Source organism: Odocoileus virginianus, chromosome 6 (assembly GCF_023699985.2).
Source record: "Odocoileus virginianus isolate 20LAN1187 ecotype Illinois chromosome 6, Ovbor_1.2, whole genome shotgun sequence".
Lineage (NCBI taxonomy): Eukaryota > Metazoa > Chordata > Mammalia > Artiodactyla > Cervidae > Odocoileus > Odocoileus virginianus.
Window position 1 is genome coordinate 33,025,631 of NC_069679.1, and position 15,503 is coordinate 33,041,133.

General features: G+C 44.5%; 1 protein-coding gene across 9 annotated transcripts in view; it reads right to left on the bottom strand.

Moving 5' to 3' along the window:
- Positions 1-14,886, bottom strand: part of NIN (ninein) — a 101,566-nt gene extending 86,680 nt beyond the window's left edge. For 4 of the 9 annotated variants that reach the window (XM_070469109.1, XM_070469111.1, XM_070469113.1 and 1 more), the window contains exons 1-3: positions 14,718-14,885; positions 14,178-14,230; positions 5,157-5,360 (exon numbers count right to left, since the gene is read on the bottom strand). In XM_070469109.1, the coding sequence (XP_070325210.1) occupies positions 5,157-5,339 (183 nt within the window). In that variant the 5' untranslated portion in view covers positions 5,340-5,360; positions 14,178-14,230; positions 14,718-14,885. Of the gene's footprint in view, positions 1-5,156; positions 5,361-14,177; positions 14,384-14,717 lie in introns of those variants that run through there. The other 5 variants (XM_070469110.1, XM_070469108.1, XM_070469115.1 and 2 more) reach the window with 3 other exon arrangements.
- Positions 14,887-15,503: the final 617 nt, after the last annotated feature.

The window sequence follows — 15,503 nt, forward strand, 5'->3', positions numbered from 1 at the left end:
GTGAGGGTGAGGGGTGGAAGGTAGGGGGTGAGGGATGGGAGGTCGGGGGTGAGGGCGAGTTGCAGGGGATAGAGAATGAGACCCATATTTGTATATGTGGAGTCTGAGGAGAGATGCATTCAAACTCAGGGACTAGAAAATCTGGGTTCCCATCCCAGGACTGCTTAAAATGAGTTGCCTGACCTTGGACACATCATCATCCTTTTTCCAAGTTCTGGGTTCTAGGTTTCTCTGTCATATAGATGAACACTGAAGTGTAAAATCTGTGCTGGACACTGAAGAAATTTAAGTCCCCTCCATCAAAACAAGAAGCCACTCATAGAAGTATAAATGGAATACTGTAGAAACCTAATGACCATTCCTGATCATATCACTATTTTCTCTGGTGAGACTGATGGCCATTACTGAAATAGAGTAGGTAGAAAAGAATAGCTATTTAGCACTTGTTCCTGCCTCTTGTTGAGAATGGAAGGTCTTTCCAACAGGCTTCCCTTTGCTCTTACTTTATGCCAGATTAATGCCCCACAAGGGTCACAGTACACAATACCAAAGGCAACTTTGTGGTGAGGTTGATAAGAAGTATTAATAAAGAAAAGTAGCAAGTCCTGTAATCTCTTAATTAGGTCTTCTTGTCTATAAATGTGAATTATAGATCCTTAGGAGTTCAAATCAACCCCAGATGACATGGTTGTAAAGGAATGGAGTGATGGTTTACATAGAGTCACAAGACCAAAAGAGAACCAGAAAATATCCCTCAGAAGTACAAATCATCACCACCAGAAAGTACTGCTGTACTTCTGACACACTTTTCAAATGGTTAAAATGTGTATTGTTCTTGTTGTTCAATCACTAAGTTGTGTCTGACTCTGCGACCCCATGGACTGCAGCATGCCAAGCTCCTCCATCCTTCATTATCTCCTGGAGTTTGCTCAAATTCATGTCTGTTGAGTCGGTGATGCTATCTAACCATCTCATCCTCTGCCACCTGCAGTGAAAGAAATCTTTAAAAGCTTAATGAAGTGGAAACAAACCAGCAGATCACCATATAAAATTAAACAAGATGTTTATAAAAGAACTCCAAGCACTTGAAAATGAGAAGTGGGAAAACTGGGTAGAATTATATATTTGTACAGCTATCAAATTTTAATACAAAAATTCCAAACTGCCTTTGATGACCAAAGTCCACATACATTTGGTACTCTTTGGAAACCAGGGGTAAGTTCTGCTACCACATGGTTTGTTCTGATTTGAGAGAGTGTCAAGGATGTGAGATGTTAATTCTTTATCATCCAGATTCATATAAGAGGACATCAGGGAAACTCAGGTGGCAGCTTTGTCTTAATGTGTTCCATGAGGAAAAGAAAATGTATTTTTAAAACTGGAAGTAACTAAAGGCTTCAACAAAAGCAAGGTAAATTATCATCTTTATGTTCTGATTTCTAATAAAGGAGGTAGAGAGGTATGTGGAAACTATTCATTTAAAAGACAATAAACAGGAAGCACCTACAACTGGAATCAACTGCTTAGATGAAAACTTGGTTTAATAAGTGAGCTAATATGGTTCTCTTTCTTAAATGTTTGTAGCATTTACTCCCAGTACTATTCACCTACCAGGAATGTTACCTAATCAGTCTATAAGTTCCCCAGTATCTTGAGGAATCCCTTGTCTTGGGGTCTGACCCGCCTGACAGGTGCTTACCTGATAACGAAGATACAAGCAGAGCTCTTTTGATAACCTAGAAGGAATCACCTACCAGCAATGTCCTCTTTCCTTTAAACCAATGATCCACAATCTCTGGGCATTTCAAACACTTAAAAGATAACTACTAAGTGCGTGCAAGCTAAGTTGTTTCAGTCATGTACGACTCTTTGTGACTTACAGACCATAGCCTGTTAGGTTCCTCTGTCCATGGGATTCACCATGCAAGAATACTGGAGTAGGTTGCCATTTCCTCCTCCAGGGAATATTCCCAACCCAGAGATTGAACCTATATCTCCTGGATTGGCAGGCAGATTCTTTACCACAAGCGCCACCTGTGAAGCCCACCCGGTCAGGGGAATATGACTTCAAGTTATAAAGCAAGAGCAAAGAGGGCAATATGAGGGCCAATTAATAAAACATATAAAAATGGCAAGTTGATTTAAGTTAGTTTCCTTAGTAACCATCAAAGAAACATTAGGCTTAAAAAAAAAAGAGAGAACAAGAAGTTACAAAAGATGGATCTTAAGATAAAAAAGAAACAGATAATATTCATATTCTTAGGTGAGGGGGGAAATGCTTTTTACCCTATTTCTTTTTCAAGAAAAAAGATTAATTCAGCCTAATTCCAAAGGAGGTAAACTTATTTTGTTTTGTTTAAAAATTATACTTGGAATTCTCTGGTGATTCAGTGGGTAGGACTCTGCACTTTCACTGTCAAGAGCCTGGGTTCAATCCCTGGATCAGGATACTAAGATCCTGCAAGTCAGGCGGTGCAGCCAAAAAAAGGGAGTAAATGCATCAGTTCTTTAAAAAAGAAATTTGTTATGATATAAAAGACAAAATTAGAACCACAAGCATGCAGGAAGCTGATGGATATTAATGTACTCAAAAGCCAAATTAATGGAAAAGTCTACAATAAACAGAAGTTGCACCCATACCAAAAGGCCATTAGAATGCTGACATATGGGACACATACAATACATATTTGTCAAATTAATGAATAGATGAATATACTTAGGTATATTCATGAATATATTCATGAATACACATAGGTCACGCTATTATTCTTTCTCCTTTTTTATTAAGCCAAACTGCTAACTCTGACATATTTTTCTATAAATACCATCTAAAGAGGAGGAAGACACTGGCATTAGAAACAATTTATAATTTTATAATTCTACAACTTAAGATCCCTATTTAATATACCATGATGGTAGAACATAGAATTCTCCAGTGAAGTCTGAGGAAGTTTTTTCCTTACAATTTAAAATTGTAGACCATATAGAGTATCTTAACAGCATATGGCACAGTTCATGTGATCATCTGAGAATAATTCAGTTTCATAAAAAATGCAAATTTAACAGTAGTGCATTAATTCATGCCAAGTCTGCTCTCAAGACAACCACCAGGGACCTCCCCCATGAAATCAATATGCATACATCTATTTAACTTTTATCACCAGATAAGTAAATATCACGCTATAGACCACTCAGGTATTCATTATTCACAGGCCAAGAGCAAATTTAAAAGTGGGTTGGTAGTGTCAAGTTGTTAACGAATCAATCAATAACTGGTCCGCTGTTTTAGTCTGTCAAATGAGGGCAAAGATGCACAACATCTGGAGAGTGGGCTGTCAATCTGCTGCCAAGGAGCAATCTGTTTACAGCAGAGGATTCTGTGTTTCACTGGCTCTCAAGGAAACCTGAAGTCATATTCTGTCTTCTCTGGCTTTAATAAGCATGATACTATCCCTCAGATACTGAAAGGACTCAGATCCCCAAGGACCACAGTGAGAAATGAGATTCTGTTGGCTTCCGATAGTGTCTGAGATGGAGAAAGAACAAGAAAACAGTTGAGTGCCTTACATGATGAGGAGCAAGTGGTTTAATTCTCAAAGCTCCAGCATTGAAACATGTATACTATCTAGGGTGAAACAGATAACCAGCCCAGGTTGGGTACATGAGACAAGTGCTCAGGCCTGGTGCACTGGGAAGACCCAGAGGGATCGGGTGGAGAGGGAGGTGGGAGGGGGGACTGGCATGGGGAATACATGTAAATCCATGGCTAATTCATTTCAATGTATAACAAAAACTACTGTAATGATGTAAAGTAATTAGCCTCCAACTAATAAAAATAAATGGAAAAAAAAATAATTCTCAAAGCTCCCATTTCGGTTGCTTTCAAAGCAAGATTTTTGCTTTTTTTTTTTTTTTAGAGATCACATGTATTTATAAGCAGCGAATCATCCCTCAAAGTTACCAAATATGGTTTCACTTTTGCAAAAATCTCATACTTTCTTTAAGTATGAGTCCTGTTAGATGCCACCTTCATGGTGGCAGAGCCCTGCTAAATGCCACCTTCATGGTGTCAAGCCCCCAAGAACATCACCCCCTGTACATTAACTTCAGGATGCTCACCACTCCTATTTCCCATCACAGAGAGCCAATACACTGCTCTGTGTCTGAGGCCACGTGCCCAATGTTTCAGTTAAGAGACAGCAAAAATGAAATGAAGAAAAGGAAGTTTGGTCACTAGAATAAAGCTGAACTTCACAGTTGCTTCCTCGATTTACACCATGTGACAAAAACAAACATCTACAAAGTGTCAGCAATGGCAGCAACAGAGCTCGAAAAGTATTGCCCATTTTTCCTTCTTATCCATTCAAAAAACCAATAGCAAGATTCAACCCAAAGCCAAACAAATGATGCTTTAAATTTTAACTATGAGAATGGAAGACACTAGCAGGTCATGACATCTTTCCCACTAACAGCAAGAGGAGCCCCTTTTCACCTCTTACTCATCTCTGTGACCTGATCTACAGGGAGAAGATGACTATTTGTTTTCAGAGGTAAAACTTAACATCAGCACAGATGCACATCCCTGCTGGAAGCAAGTCGTGCTGGGTTTTAAAAGAATCTGCACAGTATTTATTTACCCTCCTGTCTTATTTCCTGGGTGAAAGGTTTAATTAATACTTAATCCTACAAACAGTCCTCACAAGAAATAGCTTTAGGTTTATAGTTTATAAGCATCCTAACAGTGAGCTGCTCTTCCTGGGATGAGCAGTCTTCTCACTGTAGGTTCCTTCACTTCAATGGAAATCTCAGCTCCCTCCCGTGATGAGCGTGGAGTCCATAGAACGGGCCACAAAGAGTTGGGAAAACATCCTCGGTACCTTTTTCTCTTCTCATCTAAGATGCTCAGTGTACACTTTCACTCCAGAGCACAAATTAAAGCAGGCCCTGGTCACGCAGCAAACTGCACAGCTGTGTCGCTCCCATTCCATCCCCACCTCCCGGCCCCCGCTGTTTATCAGCTTGACAGCCAAGAGCACGCGACCCAGAATGTTAGAAACAAGCTGCAGCGCCTGTGGTTTGCGCCCCCGCCCCTCCCCACCTGCGCCCGCACAGAAACCGCACCCACTTCCCACCGCCCGCCTCTCCACGGGCCTTACCCGGCCCAGGAGGTTGTCCTGCAGCAGCGTCTCCTGCAGCACCGGGCCCACCTCCTCCAAGCTCAACATGTGGCAGAGGTCGGTGAGCTCCTCCTGTCCCAGGGACCCGGTGCCCGTCGTGTCAAAACTGTCGAACAGCTCCTTGAGTCGGGCCTCATGCTGGTCCTGCTCTGCCTCATCCATCCCATCGCCCGCAGCGCTCACCTGCGCGGGACAGAGAAGGCCGGTCACGGCGGCGCTGGAGTCCTGCCGCCCTCCGCATGCCGCCCCCACGCCTGACCCCCCTTGGGGACGCTGGGGGTGACCTGGGCCCCGCGTTCCGGTCCATCGGGCCTTGTGAGGGTCCGCGGGGGAGGGAGGTAACACTGCACACTTCCCAGCGAAGCCTCTGGGCCTCCAGGACCCCCGTCCAGGCCGGGGAGCTCCCGCACACACTCACACCAGGGGCACGCTCGCGAGGTCGGGGCCTGGCGGGGTAAGGGTCGCCACAAGGAAGGAGTCTCCTGGGCAGAAAGGCGCCTTTCTCTCCTGCCCAGCCTCAGGCAGGCAGCCACTGTGTCAAACTCAAGACTGAGAGTGGTCAGGACTCAGAGAAGGTGAAAAGCCACTCCTGCCATCCAGTCCTTCCAAATGAAGTGATTGTTAGTGACAAGAGACTGCAGGACCAGAGCGTCCATGCAATACAGCAAGCTCCAGAAGAACTACCAGATGTTGCAATCTGCCAAACGGTTTCATTTCTCTCCCTTCAGCCTAGCTGCCCCTCTTTGGAGTCAGACCGGAGGGCTGCAGCAAAGAGGCACCGGGTGAACACGTCTGATATAAAACCACCCCTGTTTACATGAGACCCAATGCCTCATACATGAGTTCTTCAAAAAATGCCAACTCAATTAACTTCACTTCTGCCATTACGTGAGGTGTGACAGGAAGAGTATTCCCTGAAGCTTGCTTTAGCCCCAGGGAGCTTTAGGTAAGGCCTAGTTGCCTAGAGAAAGAGGAAAACACCACTTTAGCCTTTTAGAAAGACAGTGAGATTCAAAAGAGCCACAGACCACCTGTGAATCATGCAGAATCTTGGGACCCTCTACCATCTAGGCCATCTCACCTCTGTACTCCTGGTGAAGAGGTCTTCCATCTCTCTGACCCACCCCAATTCCAGCCTTTCCATTTTTCCATCTTTCAGAGGATTCATGAAAACACAGAGTCATCAATAACTCAGAATTATTTTTGTTAAAATATATATCGTAAAATTCTAGGTCCTCTTCCAGTTGAAGAATGAAACTTGATTTTTCGCTTGCATAATCATTCACTTTTATTGTGTTGGGATTTCCAATGAAAGCCTGAAACATCTGCATCTGAAGGTACCTTCACCATGATGCAATAGAAGCCAAACACGGCAGACATATATTCCCTTGAGAGGGTGACCTCAGCCACCTCAAACACGACTTGCAGCATTAGCTTCTTGACTATAAAATAAGCAGCACCCAATAAATAAATAAATAAATAAAGTATCTTGCCAATATAATTTTTCTTGGGATAAAAAAGATAACATGGAATCCACTCTATTAACAGAATTTTGAGTGTGTGGTACCGTATTGTTCACTATATATGCACTGTTATACAGCAGCTCTCTAGAACTTTTCCATCCTGCATGACTGAAACTCTACACTCACTCCCCAGTAACCCTCCATTTCTCCTCTGCTAGCCCTTGGCATACCAATATTCTACTTTTAAAAGCATACATTTAAGTAAACCAAGTCCTGGATCAGAAAACTGTAACTTAGAGGTGATGTTATAGTGCAGATTTTTACAATCACAGGGACCACACACATTAAGATGTTGCACACAGCCAGACCTGAAAATAAACAAGCCTTCCAGAATACATCAGTGCTGCTCTAGGCTGAGTTGCCTTCTTTCCTCAGACAACTGTTCAAAATATGACAAGCTAACACAGAGCAAACCACCATCCCAAGGGTCTCAGCAGAACTGAGTGAACTCAGAAGATGGATCAAACAGCTGGGCTGCTCATTAAAGGGATAGAGGTAATGTTCTGCTCCAGGCTCCTGGTCTCCAAGGTCTCCTCTCCTAATTATCAGTTTCTCTATTATGGTGCTACTAGCTCTGGCTGCCTTCCCAGGGTTGGTCTGTTGGCTTAACTAATCAGCACGTAAATGTTTACAAAATAACTTGACATAAACATCAAAACACCAGAAAGGAACAACCAAGGTGTTAGGCAAAGCTATAACCCACTCCAGTATTCTTGCCTGGAAAATCCCATGGACAGAGAAGCCTTGTGGACTATAGTCCATGGGGCTGCAAAAGAGTTGGACACAACTGAGCACAAAAGTTAGGAATTTAGACAATGCCAAGGCTTTGCTAATGAAATTCACTTATTGTCTGCCCACCTCATCATCAACTAAGATCTGTTGAGAATCCCCAAGACCCTCAGGTATTTTCAAGGTTTTAAGCTCTCAGACTTAGTGTCTGAGTTTTACAGTCCCCCAGGCTAGAATTTTTAAAAATTTAATTATTTTTAATTTTTTTGGCCATCTTTTTTTGTCCCAAGAAAAATTATATTGGCAAGATATACTTTTTTTTTTTTTTTTCAAGGTGCTGCTTTCTATAGTCGAGGGGCTAGTTCCTGTGGCATGTGGGATCTCAGTTCCCCAAGCAGGGATCGAACCCAAGAGCCCTGCGGTGGAAGTGTGGAGTCTTAACCACTGAACTGTCAGGAAAGTCCCTAGGCTAGAATCTGATCAACTTCATAAAAGTTAGACTATTCTCTTCTTCCTGATTTTGCATATTTTTTTAAAATGCAAAAGTGAAAGAACCCTAACACTTCCCCTTCTAAAAATTACTTTTAAGGGGTGGAAACTTGTCCATCTAAACCAATGAAAGAGGACCATAAAAATCACAACAGTTATGTGTATCTGAGTCTATTCACCCATTGGCAACTGTAACCATATTTGTTTTCTAGTCTTCGAGTCTGTTTCTGTTTTGTAAATAAATTCATTTGTACTTCAATTTAAAAAGAAAAAACACCTCACAATGTACTAAGAAGTCTCAATCTTATTCATGGCTTTGAATGGTTTTGATGTTTATGTCACACTCTCAAGTTATTTTGTTTATCAGTTTGAACTGATAAACTATCACACCCTGCTCTTTACAAGGTCACTGGATTTTCACTAATTCAAACCTTTCATCTCATAGCAATTTTCCTTTTTTATCTCTTTATTTCATCTCCCTCCATCCCAAGAACTGTGCTCAGTAAAACATTCTTTTGACTTAACAGGAAAAACAGCCCCGCCCCTGCAGAACAAATGATCATATGGAAACATCCAAAAGATGTTACATATGGTGACAAGTTGTCAGTACTTTTCTGGCACAAAAGGCGTTTTTACTGGTTGATATTATTCCCCAAATGTTCATCAGTTATTTCATGTGCAAGAATTATTTTTCTCCTCATTTGGCAGAAATTTATTTAACGCCAAGGTCCATGATTTCAGTTTCTTTTCTAGCTTCCCAATGCTTAGTACAGTCTATTCTTCATACCAGGGACTCAGTAAAGGTCATGGAGTTAGTAAATGAGATACCTTGCAAGGAAACTTACCCTGAATGAACATTATAGAAATGAGCATACGAAGACTGTGAAACACCCATTTCTTCCACAAGAAGACATAACCACGCATAAGTTGAAGGCAAGCACTCACTGCCAAACTGCACCATGGAAACCATACTAAGTTTGATTCTATAAGTAATTAAGGATTCACAAACTTCAACTGCAATTTTGTTGTTGTTACAGGATACGATTTTGGAGGAAAATCTGTACTAAAATACTTTTCCAAGTTCCCTTGTCTAGAGAATGAGAATAATAATACCCAGCTGGAAGGTTGTTTTGAGTGTTAAATATGGCAAGCAAGAGCAGCTAATCCCAGAGGAAACTGGTACAAGAGGGTAATTGAGAAAACAACCAAGAAAATACATGCAATTTACAAAGGAGAGGTAAACTGAAGAGGGGTAACTTATATACATCAACTGGCCAGAGTCCTGCCTTCCAAAAATCAAAACAGGAGCTGTGGAATACCCTAGAAAGCAAGAACAGGTGGGGAGCATATTATGCACATAAGCAGTATCATATGACTAAATGGTACTGCAGTAGGTAATGTTCAGGGCTTCCTCAATCTTCAAAGGCAGATTATTGATAAATTTAATGTCAAACAAAAGCAGAAAGGCTGAACTATAGTTGAGAGCTCAGAAGATTTTTTTGTTTTTCTTTTTAATTTCTGAGAATTTACTATAAGTCTGGCCCTGAGTACTTCACATAAATGATCTCATTTAATCCTCCTAATTCTTTAAAGTAGATATCATATTCCCATTTAATATGTAGAAACTGGGGCCTGGCAAAGTTAAGCTACTTGTCCGATGATTTAACACTAAAAATGGCCATGGGCCCGGGACTTGAACTCTGGTATGACTCTAAATTATACTATTTGTCAACCTTACACATGCACACAGCACACATGAATGGGACCTCTGGTACGGTATCACTGACAAATCTCTTATCTCCACTTTTATGTATTAACCAGCTATATGGTACCAAGCACTAGAAACCATCATGGAATACCTGGTGGCCACAAACTCCTCCAAATTGGAATGAGGAAGAGTGGGGTTCCTTCCTCCCTACATCCTTTGATTCATTTATTGAATAACTATGGGTTAGATAGCATCACCAACTCAATGGACATGAATCTGAGCAAACTCTGGGAGATAGTGAAGCCCGGCATACTGCAGTCCAAGGGGTCACAGAGAGTCAGGCCCAACTTAGTGACTGAACAACACCGACCACAGAGCCTATGAGGCTCAAAGGATGCACAGAATAAGCATCCTCCATTTTCTAAAGTAGCTTTGGGATTTATGGCAAAGAAGAAATACATTTTTACACAAAAATGTTCACGAAGAGTCCTGTGTCTTCAATAACGGGCATAGTCCAGAAACAGATAATTGTTAATACTTAAGTATGTCTAATCTGTGTAATTCAATGCTCTCCAGAGTGAGAGCCCAACTGACACTCACCAGTGACAGGAATCTTCCTTAGAGATAAAGGAAGTTGGGTTTTGAGTAATAAATCATCCCTCAAATTTCCAAGGACAATTTCAGTTTTATAAAGCCTGCCACAAGCCTGGACCTCTACCATATACCTTTTCAATCAAATTGCCAGAAACCTCTATGACACCTTTAGAATTAAACAGCCAGTGTGGGTAATATTTTGGAGTTCTAACCAGGGATGGTTTTTGGAGTTCTAACCAGGGATGGTTAAATAAGAGGCAGACGCACCAAGCCATTAATCATAACATTTACCACGCAACAACCAGCCAAAATGAGAACAATTCAGAGCATTTTCCTTCCAAATAACTCAAAACAAGGCTGCCAGGATGTGCTGTCCCTTACAGGGATGTCCATCAGAGACCGCTGTCACTGTGCTCCCCTCGGCAACCCCAGCCGATGAAATCACAGTGCCGTCTGGGGTTGGAAAAGAGTGAGGTGGAGGTGTGGGTGGGACAATGAAGTCCCTAATATAAGGCCAGCATGAAGTAGATCGGTGAACTTGTGAACTTTCCAGCATCCAAGGTATAGAAAGGAGCTTGTAAGAATGGCAGACCAACCAAAGGGAATGTCTGCTCTGGCCAAAAGGAGTGAAAAGGGGACAAAGTCTGGCAAGAGAAAACCAAATAATAAATGAGCACAATGCCAGAGTCCCTAGCCCAGGCCTTTTATTTCACCTCCAGATGGTTCAGCAGCTGAACAGCTACAAGGAATGTCTGGATGGCCCTCTTGGCTCAGCAGCTTTCCCTGAGTATCATAATAGATGCTTTTGGATCTGTGTTCAGACATAGCTGTTGGGGGTCCACAGCCCAGGCAGTGACCACTAAGTGACTAATTTAGTTATTTTATAACAAAAGTGATGAACATGGACCAGCTCTGCTTTGGCTAAGCTTTTCATTCATGCCTTTTGCTTTCACTGTTTGGCATGTCAGAGCCTCATAATACCAATGGTCAAACTAGAATGTTTCTTTTTCTTCACTCTTTTCTGCAAACACTTTAATTTGTTGCAAAGATTTCCATTTTGGACCAATTTCAGCATAAAATGACACAGTGACAAGAATAAATTTAAGTTTAGCAAGAAGCTTAACAGAAAAAGCAATGCACCCCCATCCCCCATTTACGTGTTGATGTAGAATATTTCTGCCCAAAACTGCTGCTCATCAAGCCGATTACTGTCAGAGAGTCTCTCTCAGCTCCGATAGCACCTCACTTCTAGCTGGATACTAAAAGCACAAGAGTATCAGCAAGAATAAAATCAGAATGTAAAAATATAACACAAAAACTTAAATGTCACCACACAGTGGGAAAAATCACATTAAATTTGAAAGAAAATAACAAACTTTGCTAACTACAATTTAAAAAAATTTAAGGGTATCCCACTAGCATTTATTCTAAAACATAACAGCCTTAGTATTTTACTTTCCTGAAATGATATAACAAACCCAATTTTTTGTTAAACCTAATAGCTAGGTGGATTACCCAATCAAGTCTTAACTCAGGATGGCTGGAGTTAACTCATTAGCCTGGCACAGGGTAGCTTCAATAACCTGTAATCAGCTACTAAGTAAAATTTCAGAAGTACAAAACAGAGGGTCATGTTTGTTACTCTCCTAAAAGAGATAGCTTGTAACAACTTTCACTTCTTGAGCCACTTTTACTTAAATTAAGGTCTGCAGCTCTGACTATGTCTCCCTGGAGTATAGCGCTTGTCTTCTCATATCTATAAACAATATTTTCCTAGCTTTGTTTTTTAAGTGAGCTTTAGATCATAAATAGTTTGTAATTTTTCCATCTAAAAGCTTGAACAAATGGTAATTGCTGATATGAACTGCAATAAAAATGGGCCCTGATTTCAAATAAAGTTGCTCACTAGCATATTCCCATCTTTCAAATTTATATTTTATTTGTGAATAGGACAAAAATATCTTCTTGCAAGCTTCAGTAAATCTCTCCACAAGTCCCTGCCCAACAGATGTAAGTTCAATAGCCAGAATTCAAACCACATAATTTATTGGCTTACAAATGAATTGACATCTATAAAAATAAACCTCCTGAAAAGGCTGCGGGCTGTTTGAATCATTCTAAAATGCTCTGACTAAATGTGCCAACCCTTTATCAATATAAGACTGATAAAATGTATTTTCATTATCAACATAAAACAGAAGCATCAAGATCAGTGAAATGTTAGTTTAAAAAGTCATTTGCAGTGACATTTAAAACAATTTATTTGAACAACATTTGACGTATGATAAAAATGTTGGCCTATTAAGATTGTCTGCTCAAAATTCATTGGAGCCCTATTCTCCACCTCTGTGACAGTTAACATCTTTTGATATTAAGGCTCATCACATATCTAAAATGAAAAAAGAACAAGAAAAAAGACACCCATGGCATTCTGAGCATGTGCCTATAAAAATGACTGATCCTGACATTTGACTGCAAAGATCAAGCCTGTGATGGCTTCCTTTCCATTGCCCCCTATAAAGCCTCTTCCTGCCTTGGCAATACCTTTGCTGATGTCCAACCCATTTGGAACATCCGTAACTCCTACCCTTTATCTACACTGCAATTCAGAATGCTTTCCTCTAAGGAATCACCAGAAACCAGCTGAAAATAAACAAATCTGCCAAGAAACTCCCCAGCAGTTCACTTCACCTCTCTGAGGACACTGACAATAGCTAGGAGACCACAATAAACTGTTTTGTCAGCCAGCCTGTCATGTCACTGTTACAAACAGTCTGGGAATTTTCACAGCCCTCTTCAACTCCAGAGAAAAACCTGACGATATTTCAGGTCAATTACCAACACGCTAACCACCAAAGAAGACTAAACACCAAAATTAAACTGACACTGAAACAAACAAACATGTCCTTGCTGACTGTCAAGCCTCAGGAAACAAGTAAACATATAAATTTATGTTAATATATTTTAGGGGTCTGGATTGAGAACCCTCGCTGGTCTCAGAAGCTTAACCTGAGTACCTCTGTGGACTTTAGTGGGATTCTAATCCTAAAAAAGCTATCACCTCAGTCACGACAGACAATGACGGTGATTCATTTTGATTTCACAAATCCAGGAGTTATGTCAGGAGTTCCTCAACACCAGGAAGGGATCTGGCCCAGTCAAGTAAAGAAAGCAGAAGATCCCATAATAGCTAAGCTGTCTAGAAACAAGGTAACATGGTAGCACAATCTTTCCAGCTCCCATTTCATTTACACTTAAGCCTGGGTTTGTCAGCGTTGAGGCTGGGAAATCGCCCCTTTCTATCTCTATCTCTTTCAACTACACAGAAAGAGCTTTCAGCAGTCAACTGTCTCCATCAGCCTTGTCCTTTTGTCAGGGACCGGTTTGATAGCTGCAGAAGCCCACCCTCTGGAACCCTGGAAGCTTCTCCGGCTACACACCACACTTCATTCCGTGGGTCTGGCGGTCAAGGGTTTCAAGCAATAAACCGAGCGTCATTTTGTTCTTCCCGTTTTCTCAGTAGTCGCACGGGGCAAGTCTTTCTCTATGCACTGATCACTCACATCTTCTAAAATTCCCACTGTACTAAACAGCTCTCCGCGACTCAGTCCAGATTAACACCTCGGGGCCCCCAGGTAGGTTTCCCGTGAATTTCTCAGTCACAGTGCTGCCTGACTACAAAACAACCACCCTTTCTGCTCCCTCCAGGATTCAAGTCCGGTCCTGGACCTGCACACAGTAGCCGCTTTCAGCCGGCAGTGCGGGCGGGGACCCTGCGGGGTGCGGAGGTGCCCAGCCCCGGCTGAGCTGCGGTGCCGGCGGAGGGCGAGGTGTGCCTCCCAACTCGAGATGGAGATGCGCCCCCGACCCGCCTGCCTATCGCTACCCCCGGACACCTCGGGCACCCCATTGTGTCTCGAAGCAGCAGCTCCCTCGGCCCCCGCCGTCCTCGCTTACCTTCTGTCGGCCTCTCCGTTGCGCCCGCACAGCCGGCCGCTGCCTCCAGTGCTCTGCAAAGCGGGGAGGGACGCTTTGTTAGGGCTCCAGAAGCCGGACAATACTTCGCAGCCGGCTCCGGGGTTCTGGGCGGGCGTCCTTCAAAAGGACGCGAATGGGGACCAGCGCGAGCGTCATTTCCATATGTAAGGGGCCAGCACTCACAAAAGCGCTGCTCCCGGGGACTGCGGCGCGCATCCTCCCCGCCCGCCGACCCGTCGCCCACGCTCCGGGACGGGCCCCTCCTCCGCCTCCCACGCCGCCCCCTCCCCGCCTGGTTCTCCGCTGACGCCCGGGTCCGAGCCGGCTGCCTGGCCACCCGGTTCCTCGCTGCCGACAGCCACCACCCGGCCGCAGCCCCGGAGGGGGATCCCCAGCATGTCCCGAAGCCGGGGCCACCCGGGCGCGCAGGGCCTCGCCGACGGCGCGGGGGCCGCACGAGGCCTCCAAGCACCCCCAGGCCACGGGACCCGGGTCCCCGGGAGCCGGCTGCGCGCTCACCGCGTCCCGGAGCTCAGGCGCCCGGCGCCGCCGCGGGTACCATGGCCGCGGGGGCGCTCGGGACTCGGAGGCGGCGGCGGCGGCAGCAGCTGGACGGCCGCACCCAGCGCGCTCGGCTCCCGTCTCCGCCGCGGCCACCCGAAGCCTTGGACGGCGGGGAGGAAGGGCCAGGCCCGCGCGGGGAGGAGGAGCCAGGGCGACGCCTGCCCGGGCGCGACTCCTCCTCCGCGGCCCGCGCAGCTGGGGCCGCTGAGGGAGGAGCGCTGGGCGCCGCCCGGGCCCTCTCGGAGTCAGTCCGCCACCCGCCCTCCACGGGGACTGCTCCTCGTGTGGCCGAAGCCCGGAGGTGCTCGGTCCCGACCGCTGGGGCGGACGCCGCGGAGATCTGAACTCGGAAAGTCCGGGGCTTGCTGGGACGCGGGTGGGGGAGGTCAGCGACCTGAAGTCGACCCTCTGCCCCTTCCTTCCTTCCAGAAACTCGTGCACACACCCCTCCGTGCCGAGGACACCCGGCCAGCAAAGTCTCCGGGTCGGGGAAGGGGCCCGCTTCCAGCCCGTGGGACCGTAAGATGGGGATTCAGGTTCCTCTTGTGCCCCAAGCGGCCTTGGATTTCTCGGCCCTCGAGCGCCCATTGGCGGTCATTGGAAGAGGGTCCCGGGAGGCTGAAGCGCTCCAGGCTTGACCCTGAACCCTAGCCAGTGAGCGCGACCCTCCTACCAGTCTAGACTGGCTTCCGCACCTGCCCACCATGTCCTCCTGTGGCTACATCCAACCCTGTGTCACTA